The 19,235-nt window shown below is 36.0% G+C and overlaps 2 protein-coding genes across 6 annotated transcripts in view; one reads left to right on the top strand and one right to left on the bottom strand.

Annotated features, from left to right (window-relative positions):
* Positions 1-1,288: 1,288 nt before the first annotated feature.
* On the top strand, positions 1,289-14,691 carry LOC135687461 (elongation factor 2). The gene is made up of 12 exons (XM_065204020.2): positions 1,289-1,425; positions 1,549-1,569; positions 4,616-4,991; positions 5,354-5,796; positions 7,627-8,075; positions 8,347-8,605; positions 8,786-8,893; positions 10,463-10,647; positions 11,355-11,523; positions 13,021-13,203; positions 14,004-14,136; positions 14,428-14,691. The coding sequence occupies exons 1-12, from the start codon at positions 1,423-1,425 to the stop codon at positions 14,619-14,621; spliced, it is 2,523 nt and encodes an 840-aa protein (XP_065060092.1). The 5' UTR covers positions 1,289-1,422; the 3' UTR covers positions 14,622-14,691.
* The window catches only part of LOC135687459 (uncharacterized), a 44,725-nt gene continuing 39,919 nt past the window's right edge, over positions 14,430-19,235 (bottom strand). For all 5 annotated transcript variants that reach the window (XM_065204014.2, XM_065204013.2, XM_065204015.2 and 2 more), the window contains one exon: positions 14,430-19,215. In XM_065204014.2, coding sequence (XP_065060086.2) covers positions 18,811-19,215 — 405 coding nt within the window. In that variant the 3' untranslated portion in view covers positions 14,430-18,810. The remainder of the gene's footprint in view (positions 19,216-19,235) is intronic.

Genomic DNA, 19,235 nt, shown 5'->3' with positions numbered 1-19,235 from the left:
ATCGCTTCTTATCGTATACGACTACTTGCAAGTTACAGCTAACCCTTAACCTGTAACAGTTGGTGGAGGACCCGATTTTGCTTTCAAGCATAAGAGCAACGATTCAGAACCAATTAAGCATCACTTTCACAGACACAAGGATGTTATTTGCCGCCTGTTCATATTGCAAAGGCTACGGTCATTACAAATCTCATTGCCTCAAACTGCTAACGAAGCTCAAAGATTCATCCCTAGAAATATGTCGAGATCTCAACCGCTTCAAAGTCGCCAGTTGTGAACAAGATTCCAAGATTTGCAAATATGGAAGAGACCACATATGTTGAATCTGCCTGAAATTTAACTGCAAAGCCTACACTCACATTCACAGTTCACACGACACTGCCAACTTCAACCAGAAGTCACTTCTATCCAAGATCACGGATACACTAAAAGATCTAATAGAGCGTTTTAACCAAATGAAGGAAGACTTTGCTCAAAGTCATCGGAAAAGCGAAATGGCATTTATTGGTCCTCTAGGTCCACGGACATCAAAATCCGAAGCATCAACTTCAGTAGATCTCAACCACAAAGGCATTGTCGCCACACCTCAGCAAGCCGTCTCAAAGCGTCACGCAATCAATTGTCAACAACACTCCCTTACGATACCACCTCATAGAAATATAAAATTGTCTCCAAGCCAACAAAACTCATCAGCCTGCAGCCTCATTTCTGCCGATCACAATTCCTTACCAATAAGGGATGCCATGACAATACCTATAACCTTTTCAAATAATCGGACAATCAATCTCAAAATGATAATTGTTCCTCACCTTGCCACAGACATCATAATGGGACAAAATCACCTAGTTAAAACTAGATGCCATCATACATCACAAGTCACAGACGATATCATTTCAACATCCTGATTTGAAATTTGCTATTCCTTGTATTCTGAGCATGCCATCCCAGAACTCTGTCATAGCACTGACTTCTTTCCTGAACACTTAATTCCACAAAATTTCAAAAAAAAGAATAGCCTTCTCCTTGCTTTTTTTCCGAAGAAGGAATGGACTGTAATAGGACTGGACGCTAGTTCACATTACTCTATGATAATTTATGTTGCTTGTGTTTAGTATGTACTGTTGTAATTATGAAATGATCATTAGTTAGTTTTGAGTCTCAACATGAGTTGCACGCTATCGTTATCGCATCCCCCCTTTGAAGTGCTAAAAAAATAATTGAATTGTTTACTCTCGCTTTGGTTAACTCATGAACGCGTCTATCTCCTTCGCAGGGTACAAAATTGTTTCGCTACCGCGTACACGTTGCGTAAGAAGCGAGCAATTTTGCCAATCGGCCTTTTCGAATCGTCTCGCCTTTTACAAGGCGCACTTTACAGACCCAAATTTCTGAGAGCAGGAGAGCTCAAAACAGACAACCAAGATGGTAAGAAATGCATCGAAAAATTATCGTTTGATATCATCTTTCTTCGAACATCGACTGTATTTTTTTTCATGTCTTATGAAGGATGTTTCACAGAAATGAAGTAATATTTTGTTTTTTTTGTAGGTGAACTTCACAATTGACCAGGTGAGAACTTGCTATTTTTATGCCCAAATGTTGGTTGTTGTTAGCTAAAAAATATATACAACTTCCAACGGTTGTCATTTTATTATCGGGAAAGAGTCTTCTACTTATTTCATTACTTTCATCTTTGACTTTTGGTCTAACTCAAATACGGCCTAAAAGTAAAATGGCCTAAGTTAGGAAGCCGCTTTGAGTCATGGATTGCTCATTGATTGATAAGTTGATTGGTAATTTATGTTTTTTATATGTGAAATAATTACAATACTCTATCGAAATACAATTATCGAGATTGACGATCTCCACTTTTCTCGCGTCTTGTGACAAGAATGTAAGCCGTTTGCTTCGAACTAACGATGACAGTATGGTGCCATATCCCAGAACATCGTCATTGTTATTTTCGAGTGTTTTTTTATAAGTATACCTGACATGCTCATCAACAAAATAATTGTTTGCTATCTCAAACACAAAACTTGGTATAATCGGCGTTATATATGTTACTGGATATTTTTTGGAGACGTGAGTTGCTAGACATAAAAATCCGAACCAAAATCGGCGATAATGACCCTGCTTTTATCGACACACAAAACGTTACATTAAAAGGGAGAATGTGGCTGTTCTTTTCGATGATTAAATCTATAGACTCCTTGAAATTATTTCATTAAATTTACTAAAAATTTGAGTCACCAAGTGAATAAAAGATTATTTATTAGATGTTTAGTAGCAAATTCAAATATTTCATTTCATAACATTTCGTTACGTATGATATAGCATCGAAAAATATTAAGCTACTGCCAAATTTAAGATGATTAAGTAACAGGGAATAGATATTCACTTATTAATTTCATAACAGTAACCATCACAAAATGAAAGCGTCTGCATGATAAAATTTTTTTCTGACAATGTTTGAAAATAATCAAAGAAGAGGCTCTCTGTAGGAACAGAAAGTATTAGTTAAATCTTTATATAGGTACAATGGTATATTGAAGGGTATAATGTTGCTTGTTCACTTCTGACCTGAACAGCCGAAAATGGCAGTTTCCAACAAGATTTTGGGGGTGCAAGAGCAAAATTTCAAGTGTGAAAGAGTGCACTTTGGTATAAATAAGTGTGCACTTAAATTGTGCATGTTAGTGCGCAGAACTATTCAAGAGCCCAAGGATATCAAATTTAGAAGCAACCGAAGATAAGAAATTGTATATACATGATTTTTATTACTAAACCAATGAAGATTATGTCAGTTTTGAAAAAAACTTGATTCTTCATTTGCCCAAAGCACCCATAAAACATCCAGATCTCAAAATGCCACATCCTACACTAGGTGAGCAGAGACATTTTAGAAAAAATATATGGTGTGTACAAGGCTACTGACTTTGAACCATGTCACATGATCCTTTTCAACTGCCTGAAAACACTTGTTTTGGTTTTTTTTATGATTCCCAGGGACTGGTCTCCACATATAAAATAATGATAAAAATTCTATATTTTACTGAAAGTCCATAGAGTTTATCCTTGGCAACAGCTATATTGGTATGCAAATTGAATGGGGTTTAAAGTTATCTCCAGTTAAGCAGCTACTTCTGTCAGTCATCTGTTTTATTGAAGCTAAGGTTAAGTTGGTTAAGATTTTGTTTAAACTAGTTCCTGTTGTGGATTTGGATGGGTTGATCATATTATTTTCACTCGTCTTTATAAGAACCTGTAAACTGAAGTTCAAGCAGTGCAATTGCTAGCTATTGTGCTCAAGGCAGGTGTTCAGGCTTTGTCTGCAGACATCCTTCATTTGGCAACAAATGTGAAAATTCAGCCATAAACCATCCTCCTTGGATTGCAAATCATCTCCCTTTTGTGATGAAATATTGTTCAAGAGTCCAATGAGGAATTTTCCAATTCTTTCCCTTCCCACTCTTTCTCATTGTTTCCAGTCAAGACAAAGGTTTTTCCTGTTTGTTTGAAAAAGAATCAGTGAGTCACCATAGCTGACTGAGCTTGTTAATGATACTAAGTATTCTAGGTTTTTTGTTTCAGCAGATGCACCTTTTACCCTTGAGAAAATTTTAAGGACCCAGAAAGGAATTTATAAGACTCCTTTTAATTTGTTGATCGATTTTACCAATTATTTATGTCAATCTGTGTGTTTGTTTTTAGAAAATGGATTTTCTATTTCTGTTATACACAAATGCTAGGCATCAAGAAACTATGAGTAACTAAGTTTTTTACATCAGTAACTAAGAAACAAAATTTTTTTATGTCTCAAGTTGAAAGGTTGAACTTGTCAAAATATTGTAACTTGGTATCCCTGAGATTGCATTATGGATAAGTCAGTGAAAGTTTCCTAATAATTGCATTCAGCATAAAGCTGGCATAAGAGCGCTGGGTGATGTCTGAATGCTATATTAGTTTTTTTGTAAGAGTTGCCATTTATATGATCTGCTTGAACATGCAGAGAACAAGGAGCTAGCAAGAGATTGTTTTGTGTGACCTTTGTGTCATGAAGAATTTACTGACTAATTACAATAGGTGTTTACATAAAAAAATCCAGCTTTTTGCAGATTAATTGTTGATATTTTAACTAGTGCTAGTAAAAGAGCATCCCAAAGTTCCCCCAGGAGAATGTTTTCCAATATCAATGGTCAACACTTTGGTTGTCTCTCTTGCAATGATGGTTTCATTTGCTAGCTGCCATAGTTTCAATATAATATGAAGAAATATGATACACAAATGTGCTTCTTGCTCCATGTGTGCTATTTTTTCTGGCTTGAAAAAAACCTCAGTAGTATTAGGGTTTAAAATAGAAAAAGCCTGCTACATTAAACAGTGGCAAAATTTTAGCGATCATTTGATTTGATATTTATATTAATGTTTTTTATCTCAGCACTTTGTGGAATCCGAATGATCTCCTGAATGAATATCTTTATTCTTTGATTTAATAGGAGATTCATTTCAACTGCCCTCCCATGACTAGGGGAAAACAAAGCTTTGGTTTTAAGTTACTAAATGCATAAGTTGTTTCTTTAATTGTAAATTAGTTTTATGGTTGTGTGTTAACCAGGTCCGTGTCATTATGGACAAAAGGCACAACATCAGGAACATGTCTGTCATTGCCCATGTGGACCATGGCAAGTCTACATTAACAGATTCCCTTGTCACCAAAGCTGGTATCATTGCTCAAGCCAAGGCAGGTGAGATGAGATTCACAGACACAAGAAAGGATGAGCAGGAGCGTTGCATCACCATCAAGTCAACTGCTGTTTCTATGTACTATGAATTGAACGAAGATGACATGAAATTCATCAGCCAAGAGAAACAGGGAAATGGCTTCTTGATTAACCTCATTGATTCACCAGGACATGTTGACTTTTCCTCTGAAGTCACTGCTGCTCTTCGTGTCACAGATGGTGCTCTTGTTGTAGTTGACTGTGTCAGTGGTAAGGATATTTCTTTTCTAACAGGACATCATTTAGTTTGTTCTGACAACTGATTCTCCTCCTTCTGTTCTTGATTAATTCTATTTACAGAGCCCCTGCTTAAAATGTTTGTGACTGTCTGTCATACACAGTCAATAAGTGACAGCCAACATTCCAAATCTGTTGTACCCTACAATTTCTTATAAAATTCAAGTCTAAAATAGCTGAAGATAATATTTACCTTCCTCTGTTTAAGTAGAATTTCTGTAAATTATTTATTGGCATCACTGCATCTAGTTTTTCTATTCATTGGTGGAATTAGATATATCCTTAATTTAAGTGTTTGTGAAAAGTTTTTCTCAAAAGGCTCATTTTCACACTAGGTGTTTGTGTTCAAACTGAGACAGTGTTGCGTCAGGCTATCTCCGAGCGTATCAAACCAGTTTTGTTTATGAACAAAATGGACCGTGCATTGTTAGAGCTGCAACTTGAACAGGAAGATCTCTACCAGACTTTTTCCAGGATTGTAGAAAGCATCAATGTAATTGTTGCAACTTATGGGGATGATGAGGGACCAATGGGAACCATCAGCGTAGACCCAAGTATTGGAACTGTCGGCTTTGGTTCTGGTCTTCACGGATGGGCATTCACATTAAAACAGTTTGCAGTTATCTATGCTGCAAAGTTTAAGATAGAACCAGCAAAATTGATGAGAAGACTTTGGGGTGACAATTTCTTCAGTCCAACTGAGAAGAAGTGGAAGAAAGAGAGTGCCAGTGGCTATGTGCGAGGATTCTGTCAGTTCATATTGGATCCTATCTACAAGGTAACAATGGCTTTCAAATTTATAAATCTATATATATATTTCCTTGAACGATCCTTGTGGCCAGGGTTGCCAGATGCTTGGAATGGTTGGTGACAGCCAAATTCGGCTACCCAAACAAAATTTACAAAAAAGCTACATTTTTGCTAAGTCTAAGGTTACGGTATACGTTTTCTTGATGAAAACATCATTTTTTCGATTTTTTCACATTCAAGTAGCCGAACTTTCAAGGCACACAATGATACCAAATTTGAAACAAACAGAAATTTTGAAAGTGGAAAAAATCCCATGTAACCAAAGGTTTCCATAATTTCTTTATCAAAACTTTTAGTTGAGGCCTGAAAATCTCTTGACCTGTTAAGCCGATTATCGTTGCTTTGCGGTTGTGGTCGCATGTCTCATTTACAATATCGCATGGCACATCCATATATCCAATGTACGGCCCTGTTTATTTAAACAGGCTTATTGATCTTAAATCTTCAAGTGACTTGACCCGGATTACACTGTGGTTTACGAGTGTATCTTGCAAGTGCGATCAGTAAAATCCCGTTTTCTCCGGACTCGAAATTCCTCTACATGCAGGTACGAAAAAGCTATTATGTACCCAAGGAACCAATCAAATGGCTCGAAAATTTGCACACGGCCAGGGCAGACGTTGGGCAAACAAAGTGTGTCTCAAAATTTTTTTATTTTCTCTGGTCCGTCTTTTATACCCAAATACAGCTGCGGGAGGGTGGAAAAATTATTTGCCAATTTTTGACAGGGTATAGTTTCATAAAGAGGAGGAATTTAAAAAATCTGAGACACACTTTGGTAGCTTAGGACCTGCACTTCCTGCTGGTCTAAGTCAGATTTTGTTACCTCAAACGCAAGGGTACATAATAGCTTTTGAAGGTGGTACACTTTTTGACAAGTAAATTCGCATGGAAAATAACATTTAACATTATTTGCCAATAATTGTTATCTGGCTAGATACGCCATAATCTTGTGCATCGAATGATATATAGTTTATCCAGATTTCTTGAGCCGTTTGGCCTTTAGGAAGGAAAAACCAATTTTCGTGTTCAAAACGTTTACCGTAACCTTAAAGTAGTAGTGTAATCAAAATTGGCTTTGTTTGTTACAAAAGCTCCAACTTGCTTGCAATTTCAATTTTCTGTTATCTTTTACTTTGTTTCTTGCTTCGTTTTTGCAATTTTGAGATTGTTTTAACAGTTCAGTTCAGTTTCATATTTTAAATTCTCCACATACAATTTATCATAACAAAACTAATTAATACAAACAATTTGCTAAACTACAAGAAGAGAAATAATGCACCTAAAATTAATACAACATACAAATACCAAACAAAGAACAAGATAAATTGCATGGGGGGAATTACTTAAAGGAGGATTAACAAAACGTTGAATATTTTCTGTGCAAAAATTATCTTTTTCTTTGTATTTTTGTGGCTTTCAACATGCTGCCAAAATTCAGCCAACTTTTACTTTTTTGGCCAAATCAATTTTAGACGGCCAATAGCTTTGAAAAACGGTCAGAATAGAGGAATTTGGCTGTCAAAACGGCCAAATGGCAACCCTGCCTGTGGCTAACTTAAACGCAACACTTGCTGGTAATAGCACACCACCCCAAGTATTATCCACATTTTTGTATAAAAGAGTCTGTAAGAATGATGTTCTATTTTGTCTCCTCTTGTGTTTTGTCAATCTAAACGTAGCTATTTAGCACTTTGTCTTCAAGAAACCTTTAAGATATTTTTGTACGGAATTCAACAAAAATTAAAAAGCTGTTTGTACAAATTCCAAACTTAGTTTCTTGTTTATTATCTTATAGATGTTTGATGCAGTAATGTCACACAAAAAGGATGTTTACAACAAACTGCTTGAAAAACTCGAAATCAAATTGTCAAGTGAAAACAGGGAAAAGGAAGGCAAACCTCTCCTGAAGCTCATCATGCAGAAATGGCTGCCTGCAGGTGAAACTCTTCTGCAGATGATCACCATTCACTTGCCATCACCAGTGACTGCACAGAAGTATAGAATGGAGATGTTGTATGAGGGTCCTCTTGATGATGAGGCAGCTCTTGGCATTAAGAACTGCAATCCTGATGGTCCTCTCATGATGTACATATCAAAGATGGTACCCACTGCTGACAGAGGACGTTTCTTTGCTTTTGGTCGTGTTTTCTCTGGTAAAGTTGCCACTGGCATGAAAGCGAGAATCATGGGTCCAAATTATGTTCCAGGAAAGAAGGACGATCTCTATCTAAAGAGCATCCAACGGTAACAAGTTTTTCCTCTTCAAAGCAGCATGGCAGGTCAATTTTATGTATATATCATTGTATTTGGGCTATGATGCAAATGTTTAAACGAGCCTGTAAATGTTACAGAGCCAGAAATGGTTGAACCCACTGTAACATTTACAGATTCTCTGAATAAAATTGGGATATCCCTTGTCTGAGCCCATTTTCAGTTTTTGTTTTCAAATTGTAAAATCTTGAATGCAATTCCAGAAAAAATGGTATGTGGATAAATGGTATGTTCTGTTTTCCAGAACAATCTTGATGATGGGAAGATACACAGAGCCAATTGAAGATGTACCATGTGGTAACATATGTGGTCTTGTAGGTGTTGACCAGTATTTAGTTAAAACAGGAACCATTTCAACTTTTGAGCATGCCCACAATCTTCGTGTTATGAAGTTCTCAGTATCTCCAGTTGTGAGAGTAGCTGTTGAGCCAAAAGACCCATCTCAATTACCAAAACTGGTAGAAGGTCTAAAGCGTTTGGCAAAGTCAGATCCTATGGTGCAGGTTAGTGTTTCTTGTTTTTATCTTTACCGAATTTGTCTTAACAATGAAAAGGTTATGGGAACATTAGACAGCTTTCTTTAGGTCTTTTTTTTGTTTCAACCAAATCATAACCAATGTTTTGTTGTTTATTTACGGCAAATAGTTTTTCAAGTTGATACAATATTTATCTGTCTTACGCAGTGTATCATTGAAGAAAGTGGAGAACACATCGTTGCTGGTGCTGGAGAACTGCATTTGGAAATCTGTCTCAAAGATCTTGAAGAAGATCATGCATGCATACCTTTGAAGGTATCTGTAACTGGTTTTTAAACAGTCACATTGTTTGCTGCTTAATTTAAGTTAATTTTCACTCACCCTGGTTAGAACATATTTGGGATATAACATATATACTCAATCTACTGGTCCCTAACAGTATGTTAAAACCGAAACATACTGCAGCATTTAAATTTATATATGTTATATATGTTTATTTTGTTTAAATGCCCAATGATGAAATCTGACCAATGACTGGCTTGCTCTAAACAGGTTTGCTGTTGTACTGTATCCCTGTATGTAGTGAACTGTTTTGTGCTTTGTTTGTTACTTGTTGTTTGGGTGCAGGCCTCTGTGATGGAAAGATTATGAGATCTGAGGGCTTTTGGCAATTCACGACTTGTGTTATTTCATTTTGGGACCCATTAGGCCTTTTCAAGAAACTTAGCAGTATCTATTTCTGTAGACATGCGTATCTGAATTTTAGTTAAAGTGGCAGTAGAGTGGTCAAATATTTTTATATCAAGCACGCAGCTGTTTGAATGAACACCACATATTACCTCTAAATGTTCAACCTCAGCTTTATGTAGTAAAAATTGGCTGAGATACCGCAATTTATAAAAATCATCAGGCCTTGTGAGTAGCAAAAAGCAGGCGCTTGACCAGCTGAGCACCTTAAACTTTCTAGGCACACGATTGAGCATTATCAATAACAAAATTTGGTTTTTCACATTTAGTTTCTACACAGCATAAACATGCTAGGTGCTCAATCAATCAAGCTACTAGAACTTTCTAGGTGCATGTGGAGGCGCTTGATAAAGCTTGAGTGCCTCTGTTTGCAAGGCCTGAAAATCATGTTAACCAAAGAACTTCTTGGTTTTGATATTGTTAGTATTTTTAGTACTTAGATGCCAGTTTTCAGTGATTTGAAGGGAAATGACAAGAGCATGATTTTTGGCTAACTTTGTCTCTGTCAATGGAGGATAGAACAATTGTTTCAAGATTCTTTAGGATTACACAACCAAATTTAAAAACATCTAAAGATATATTTTTTGATATCATTACTAATTCCTTGTAGTTTTTGGTGCTCTACAAATGCCTTTCTGATACATGTTATTGATAATTTTGCTCTTTTCATAATTAATTCTGGCTATGTTTCAGTGGCTAGTTTATAAAGAATTTTGCCAACCACTTGCATTTTATTGCAACCCATTACTCCATTTTTGTATTTTCAATTTCTTGAACCGTCCCCATTTCTCTGGGCCACTCTGTTTTGGTGAAAATAAAAAAGGTAGTGTTGCCCTTTTTCCATCCGTTTTAGTAACCCTTGTTCAAGTTTGTTTGAAGCAAAGATACACCCATTCATCTACATTGCATAACAGGCAATGAGGTCTTCATTTTATGGGTCGCATGCCATCACACGCTTTAACTTTTCAATGCCTGCGATAGCCAGGGTGCCAACAAATTTCATATTACCAGGACTGCCCTTTAAACATTTTACATGTAGCACAGAGAACCTTTTGGGTTTTTTGATGAAAAAGGTTGACCTTGTCTATTTTCTCCTGACTTTGAAGCATTTATCAAATTTAGTTTTTGACATTTTAGAAATCCGATCCTGTGGTCTCATACAGAGAAACAGTAAGTGTAGAATCAGATCGAAAATGTCTTTCCAAGTCGCCAAACAAGCACAACCGTCTTCTAATGACTGCTGTTCCATTCCCTGATGGTTTGGCTGAGGATATTGACAATGGTGAAGTGTACCCAAGACAGGAATTGAAGGCTCGAGCAAGGTTTGTTTAAGTGCCCTTTTTTGTTCACCTGGAATATTCCTTGTCCCAAGCAAATGGGGGAAAAGCCTGAATTTGTAGCATAGAGTGGCATGTTTACTGCATTAGCACTAATGATTTTCTTTTATAAGTTAAGGCAAGCAACTGAAAATGCTGGACAGAAAAATATTGACCTCTAAATGTGAATATTAATAAATTGGCTGCGAATTGAGTTTTAAAAAAGTCATAGATTTGAATATGATGAATATTGAAATTGTATATCCTCGACTTTTGCACTTGAAATAGCCATGATGCAAAAGGGCATTTATCATATCCATCCAGTGAATGCTGTTGTCTTGCATTAACAATAACGCTTCAAAAAACGGCAGTGAGGGTTGTAAAAGACCTAGAAAGTTTTTCTAATGGAGATAAAGCATTTCTACAAATTGATGCTTCCTGAATACCATGCCTCAGGGACACATGGGTATGATGGATCCCAACCTAGGACCGCTTTCAGAAACTGCCAAACATGTTGTAGTGACATCAGCCGTGAATCCCAATTGGGTGACCAGTAGACTTTTGGTCTATCACATAAAAATTATAAGCCTGACCACAAGCTCTCATCAAATTTTTTGTTGAGTAAGTGGGATTTAATGTTAAGTAAAACCCTTCAATTTGGTATTCAGTAAAAGCACACACTACTGGGTTTATAAGCCAAGATCATTTTTTAGATATCTGGCCGATAAATACGAATATGATGCAACTGAAGCTAGGAAAATCTGGTGTTTTGGGCCAGAAGGAACAGGACCAAATCTGATGATTGATGCCAGCAAAGGTGTACAGTATCTAAATGAAATCAAGGACAGTGTTGTTGCTGGTTTCCAATGGGCCACCAAAGAGGTAGGCTCAATCAGTTTATTCATCGACATGTTTCCTCATGAATAGCTGGCCATCCAATTTTTTTATAAGATGACGTCACATATTCCCATTGTTTTAGAACAAAAGCCCATTGTCTTTCATATTATTATTCAGGGGACAACCGCTACAAATAAGATTGATCTGACATATACCAAACTAATTCAATAAAGTTAAAACACCAGAGTTGACACAAAAGCATGCATAAGGAGAAAAATACATATATATACATAAAAGAATAGAAGCTTGTCAGCAGGCCTCATTAATCTGCGCAAGTTTCTCGCAGGCACAAAAGCTCCTGCTCCTAATATTTGCAGGCACTTCTGAATCAATTATTTATCTTTATAATGTTAGAATCATGCCCCAATGACAAAAAGTCACTACATTAATGGCGCCATTTTTATTCTCAATGGCTGATATCAAGTTAAAGTCTTGTCTTTATCTCTCTCCATCCTGTCTCTTTATCCCTATATTTATCTACTTTTCTCTATTTCTATCTTTTAACCAATCTATTTATATTCGCTGATGACCTACAATTAGTTGATCTTACTTTTCTCTGAGTATTTTGAGATGACTAATAGAGCTTTTTCATGCATATGAGGCTAAAGAAAGCACACTGTTTTGAGGGGCATATAGCTCCACTAAAAGATCGTACACATTTGACAAATTAAATACTGTTCAGGGAGACTTGCTTTGAATCTTGCCAGAATATCACTGCTTCGTCAAGATAGAATTACCCGAATGAAGCCTGAAATACGACACATTTTGTCTGATTAGGGGGAGGGGCTTCCCCTTTTTTACTTCTATGCATTTTAGGTACACCTCCAAAGAATTTAGCCAGAACAGAATTCTGACGATTTTCATTAACAGAAACAACCCTATTCTTCAATTTTTTACATTAAAATGATTAAATCTTACAAAAATGATAAACTCAAAGCTTCAGAATTGAGTATCAAAATTTCCTTTTAAGTTGCAATGTTGACTGGGAAGTTTTTAACGGAACCTTTTTGGAATAGAATCTTTCATGGTCAAGATTTATAACTTTGCAATGAGAAAAATCCAGTGTAATATCGAAACTCCTGTTGATGAAAGGAAAATCAAATCCTTGAAAGGCTGACTTTGAAAAATTTTCATGCAGTCTTAGTTCATGATAATAATATGGTATCTACTTTTGACAAAGGTTAGTTACTGTAACTGTAGAAAGGCAGATCCACAAGTTCTCAGTATCTGACCATAAGTTGCAACCTATTTTACATGCAGGCATATTTTCACTCCTTTTTCCGTTGCAGGCACAAAATATTTTTAATGAGCCCTGCTTGTCAGTTGATACTTCTGTAGCACAGTGCTCAATACGTAGAAAATCAAACTACACGTTCAATCTCTGTGAGCCTGTTTTGTGAATAGCTCACACTTCAGGAGGTGTGTAATAAAAAGTATACATATATGTTTTGACTTGGTTTGACAATAAGATTCTTTACACAGGGTGTGATGTGTGATGAAAACATGAGGGGTGTTAGATTCAACATCCATGACGTAACCTTGCATGCTGATGCCATCCATCGTGGTGGAGGACAGATTATCCCAACAGCAAGACGATGTTTGTATGCTTGTGTGCTGACTGCTCAGCCACGTCTTATGGAGCCAGTTTATCTTGTAGAAATTCAGGTGTGTCATCGATATATATATGTGTTATTCGTTTTTAATATTATTCTGTTTGATTTTCACTTTGCTGCTTTCTATTTTGAAAAAGTTAATAAAAGGAAAGGCTTTTGCCCAAACATTTTTCTAAGAGTTTGTCGATCAATTTAAATAGGTATTTCAGTAATATTTTATCTTCATATTGTACTAGAAGTTGGTTAGATAATTTTTCAACGGGAATTGATTTTTTATGCCAAGATTTATAAGTTGAAAAGCCAGCAATTGACGGCTCTCATTTTGCCATTTGAATAGAGTTCTACGATGGTGAGGTCACAGAAATCTATTTTTAAAATTTCGAAATCATGAAGTGCCACTAAATATGGAAAATAAGCTGAATGTGTCAGAAGTGGCCACGGAGCAAAAGGCTCTTTCCTCATTAAGTAAATCTAATTTAGTCTCTTGACATAACTTTGTGATCCAAGCCAGAACAATAGTATCTGTTAGTAAACTTTCAATGTTCCATTGGTCATATATCACCAGCTTTTAACATATTTAGCCAATTTTCTATATTGGAACATGCTTTGTGGTGTTCTTTTAGGTTTCTGTTAATAGTCACACTCTAGGTGACATCACACATAACACAACTGGTGACACAACTGGTGTCTTATGAAGCACTTGTCAGAAATCTGTTTTGTTTAGTTGTGTAGAGCATCCTTCTCCATGCGTATAATCTTCCCAGTCTATAATTAAATATAATCTTTTTATTGATACATATGTTTTGTACTTGCCTCAAAAGAGTGGAAGTTAAAACAGTTTTTTGTTTCTAGTGCCCCGAGTCAGCTGTTGGTGGTATTTATGGCGTAATCACAAGGAGGCGAGGTCACGTTTTTGAGGAAGGAATAGTTGCAGGAACACCCATGTTTTGGGTCAAGGCTTACTTACCAGTCAATGAATCATTTGGTATGTTTTATTTGGGTCTCTGCTGTGTTTAACTACTATGTTTAACTATTCTTTCATTCCTAGTCACTGTAACTGTGGGGGAGGGGGGGGGGGAGATTTACCTCAATATTCAATGTGTAGTGGAGCAAATTTAATAGGTTATTTGTAACCTGTTCATCTGTTCTGGCCAGTTTAGACATTACTGCGTATAATGCCCCATTTTGCAAGAAGTATTAATGACATGACCATGAACCTTGTTGTAAGTCCCAGAAGGGGTTATCAACCCATACTCAATCCTGTTTTTGCTTTTAGGATTCACTGCAGATCTCCGATCCAACACTGGCGGAAAAGCATTCCCACAATGCATTTTTGATCATTGGCAAATGATGAACGATGACCCATTGGAGACCACTACAAAGTCTGGTCAAATTGTTCTGGTAACACGAAAACGCAAGGGACTGAAAGAAAATGTTGAGCCATTGGATAAGTATTTGGATAAGTTATAAACACCGAGACTTTTACAGTAACTTGGGCAAGATGCTTCAATTTGCAAAAATGAATAATTAATTTAAAACAGCATGTAGTTATTTTTTTTTTCTCTTGTTCCATTCAGTTCGATTCCACGAGCAATAGAAATGAAGAGTCCTAATGCAAAATTGTTCTCTTTGCAACCCAATTACATATATCTTTGAATCTGTCCAGATGATCTTTTTGAAGTTTGTATTTGGAACGCTTTACATCTGCTAAAAGTGTACCCTAACTTTAGGTTTTTTATCAACAGAACTATTTGTTGACTGCTTAGGTTGCTGAAATAAAGCCCTGGTTGTCATCCTTCTAATTTTTCAATTTTAAAACAATCTTTTTAATTGACATGAAAAAGTTTTTACATTGCGATCTTTCAGAAATAATTCTAACTCTAACTTTGCAACAAAGACTCCTCGATAGAATCCTTCAAAAAAGTTTGAATTGCATTTCTTTTCTCAGATATTTTTTATAAGGCAAGGATTTTTTTAAATTAGAACTATGGAACTATCAAGAATAAATGACATGTTATTCTGAAATGTTCACTGATTTCTTGATTAAGTTCTTCAAGTGTTCCGTAAAATGGTTTTGTGAAAGTAACAGCAGAATGTAGGACCAAAAACTGTGAACCAGAGAGTTGGGAAAGTCTCAATTTATTCTGCAAATCTGTCCTTGTACTGTTTCAATGTCCTCTACTTGTTACTTAAAAGTATACTGACACGCAAAACTGTTTTTTGATAAAATGCAGAAAATCTGACACGCAAAACTGTTTTTTGATAAAATGCAGAAAATGATGCAAGGAATCTTAATTTCAAATTTTCGGTTAATTATGATTGTCCGTTTTGACGCAATTCCGCTTGAAATGTCATAAAATTATCGTCGAGTGCTCGACCATTGTCGGCATTTCATGTGACCCAGTGCGCGTGACGTCACAAACACCATGTTTTATTCCTTGAATGCAAATCACGCACAAAAGTTCATCTTGTTCGGTTACTATTCGAGGAGAGCTACGTGGCCTTTGATCCGAGATATATGCAAATTTGAGGCTAATTGAATGCACAAATGATGTGTGCTGGCTGGTACTGCGTTACGAAAGGAGGGAATTCAAATTTGGAAGAAATAGGCACTTTTAGCTGCGAGAAGAAATTCTCAATTCTGAAGTCAATCGTGTGGACGAATGTTAGAATCTTTCATTTTATAATCAATCTAGCAATTTTTTTTCTTGAATTAGTCCAAAATATTATTACTTTGATATGTTATTTCTACATCTAAATAAATCATGAACGTTATTTTGGGTTTGTAATCTCATCGGTTCACCCGAGCTACAGGGGTGCAGCGGCCTGGGAGTTTTTACGAAATTATTTCCTGCAAATAACGACTCGATCGTACCAGGTTCTTAACCCCTAAAAATCTTTCATGTGATTGAATAAAGAATATGCTGAAAAAGAGTGACTTAAATTCGAAATATTTACAACATATCTTGAAGTTAATCAGGATCAAAGACCGAGGTCCAACTTTTTGTTTGGGTGGCAGGGGGAGGGCAGCCTTGATAAGTTAGTGAAACCGCAGCTGTATTTTACAAAATAAAAGTATTTTACTTAGGTTTCCAGATCCAGATCAAGATCCTGCCAATTTATTTATCGCTACCTTTATTGGATATGATGGCCCGTCACACAATGGGTCCTGCGAGACGGAGGAAGGGCCTCAAACGCGTTGAATAATACGATATTCTTGGAAATCTTATTATGAACGGTTTGTAAAGGAGTTATAATCTATTTTTCAATCAGGCTGTTCAATGGAGCCATTGATATGCCAAAAATTCTTCACAAAGAGAGAAAGTTCACACTGTTTTATTCTCTCTATAAGTTTGTTTTTAGAGCTTGGATGAATTGAAAAATTTCATCAAGTCTGCTTACTTTGAAAGGTTATAGCCTTGGCATTTTTTGAATATTTTGTCCAAGCGATTTGCAACAATTTCTTCGCAAAAAGAAAGAAAATGCATTGGGGAATAGTTCACACTATTTATCATTTGCAATTGTGTATGTTGACATTTTCTTGGAAACCTGACCAGATTATTCGGTTCTCTAGGTCTTAAAACTATAAATAAGAACTCTCACTATTTCATGGTTTTGGCAGATTTTCCGTAATAATTGGAGTTGAAGGAATTTTGAAAATATTATAAGCATCTTCTTATAAAGCCTTGCAATACAAGGCTGTTGCAATATAATGTTGTGTCTATACGTTGGGAGAGTCTTTTTCCGTTTCTTCAATGTTATTGATACATTTTACAATGTTTTTGGAATATCCGAGGGAGCTTCACTGAGATCTGTGTTCTATGAAGAAAATTCTTTAATCGACAAAGTGTAACTAAGTGTGAGTCACAAAAATATATATATTTTTACAATTTTTTTTGAAAATTGGATGAGGCATGGCCAGTAGAAGATTTTAAGCTACTTGAAGGATCACTGTTATTTTGGTTTGGTTCATTCAGTAACGAACAGAGACCAGAAAAGGAGCCTGTCTGTATTCATGTTGCCATATCTCAGCCAGTTCGTAAAACATTCAACTGATTTTGCATATTTAGGCCTGGTTCAAACGTCGCGCTTCTCATGTGCCGAACCTAACTCAAAATTAAGTACATGAGGGGCGCGACGTTTGAATCAATTTGGTACGGCAGATTTAGTTAGGAGCGGCAGACTAGTTTGGATCGGCAGAGCTTGCCGAGCTGCACGGCTCCAGCAAGGTACGGTTTCAAGCGTCGAACTTGTCATGTACCGAACTCAATTCATAATTATATTTAATTTATTTTCCTTCACAGAATTCATTTCTTTCTTGGAGGGCGCATACGTTTCAAACAAATATTTGAGATTGTGCGCCTAAACCAAGATACTTCATGTAATGATTATTAAAATTTCCAAAGATTTATTGCTATAAATATATATTTCATAAAATTTATAAAAATTATAAAACTTTTAAAGTCCAATTATAATTGAAGCAACGGTATGAGTCGGAGGAAGAGATCATCACCATGCAATGTTTTATTTTTAGACCATGTCACCGAGGCCTTTCGTTTGAAAATTTAAAAAGGGCCTATGTCCCTTGCAACTTCTGCAGACAGCGAGGCAAAACAACATGTTCGTCCAGTGCATTACGTCCATCTCAAAATCAAATCTTGCAATATTTCAAGCTTTATTAAATTCTACATAATCTGAATAAAATATAATTCTAAAAGATCTTTGGTAAAATATATAATCCATACAAATCGAACTATTTGTTTCGAAACACTGAAAGAAAATTCGAAATCTGAAACATCTAAAGTTCGACAAACCCTGAAAAATCAGATTCTACAAAAAGAAACATCAATAAAAAGTTTATGAATTTGAAGTATAAACTCTAAAAGATGTCAAGTTTGCTGAAATCTGAAAACGCTTGGTTCTATAAAGTCCAAAATAAGTTGGTTTTCCATTAAGAATTTGTAGCAGCATAAAGAGTAATCTAGATACATCAGAGGCGGCTGCATGAGGTAAGTACCATTTTACCGAGCGTTAGGCCAATAATTAATATATCTTCTATAACCTTCATGCTTCTGAACATAATTAGAATTATAACTTACGGAACGCGGCTACTCGATCGACTTTATTGATCAAATACCGTATTTTCTCTTGTATTCCCGCCTTCTCTAATAATCCCGTTTTTTCTATACTTTAAAAAATTAATCCCGCCTCTCCGATAATCCCGCATGCGGGTTTGATGAACGAAAGAAATCAATGCATTGCAAATATGCTTGGAGTTTTGACTGCTTTGTTGACATTCAGCGTCGTGACTTGTCGTTCGTATTTGATGACAGCAAGGGTGTACAAAGTTTTAGCCAATCAGCGTCAACTTTCTAGCCAACTTTCGTCAATGTTCTTCGCAATTTACACGTAAAGAATTTTCATGCGGGAACACAAGAGACAATACGGTATTATCGCTACATTTGGACACTAGCATTATCGCTATTAAAAAGCATTAGCATTAAAAATTTGGACACTAGCATTATCGCTACATTTTAAGAGAATTAAATGTATTGAAACAAAATAAGTTTTAATTTAAAATTCAGGTATAAGAACTGAATTAAAATCATGATTGTTAAAAATGCTTAAGAGTAAAGTTAAGTATCAAAAAGGTTTATCATCAGTAGACCAAGAATATCTTCATACCTCCTTGGTGCAAATGCTGCTTGAGGCGTTCGAAACAGTACATGACCACACTATTGCCAATCCCAGAGACTCTATAAAGATGGAAGGTCTCACCATTGTTGAACGCAACTTCGAGTTCCTTTGGAGAAATTTCGAAGGGTTTCGAAGGGTCAATACTGGTTGATGATTTCACTTCGATGTAATGTAGAACACGATTGGTTTTCTTTTCAACAATCAAAATATCAAATGGCTGCTTACTCTCTGCGACCTCGTTTATCCAAAAAACTTCGATTTCTTCACTCTCATATTTCCTTTTCATGAACGAGTAAACAATTTGTTCACCATAGCGTCCTACAGCTGTAGTGTCTTTTTCATCTAAGTTCGAAGGAATCTGGAGACCCTAACAGTACAAAAGAGAAA

This window comes from Rhopilema esculentum, chromosome 20 (assembly GCF_057945365.1).
Source record: "Rhopilema esculentum isolate cy_ngs chromosome 20, ASM5794536v1, whole genome shotgun sequence".
Lineage (NCBI taxonomy): Eukaryota > Metazoa > Cnidaria > Scyphozoa > Rhizostomeae > Rhizostomatidae > Rhopilema > Rhopilema esculentum.
This window is presented reverse-complemented; position numbering and strand designations above follow the sequence as displayed.

Bases quoted from the DNA above. Each gene is read 5' to 3' on its own strand.
- LOC135687461 (XM_065204020.2), top strand. The intron at 1,570-4,615 runs GTGAGAACTTGC...TGTGTTAACCAG, and splicing joins TGAACTTCACAATTGACCAG to GTCCGTGTCATTATGGACAA. The intron at 4,992-5,353 runs GTAAGGATATTT...TTTTCACACTAG, and splicing joins TGTAGTTGACTGTGTCAGTG to GTGTTTGTGTTCAAACTGAG.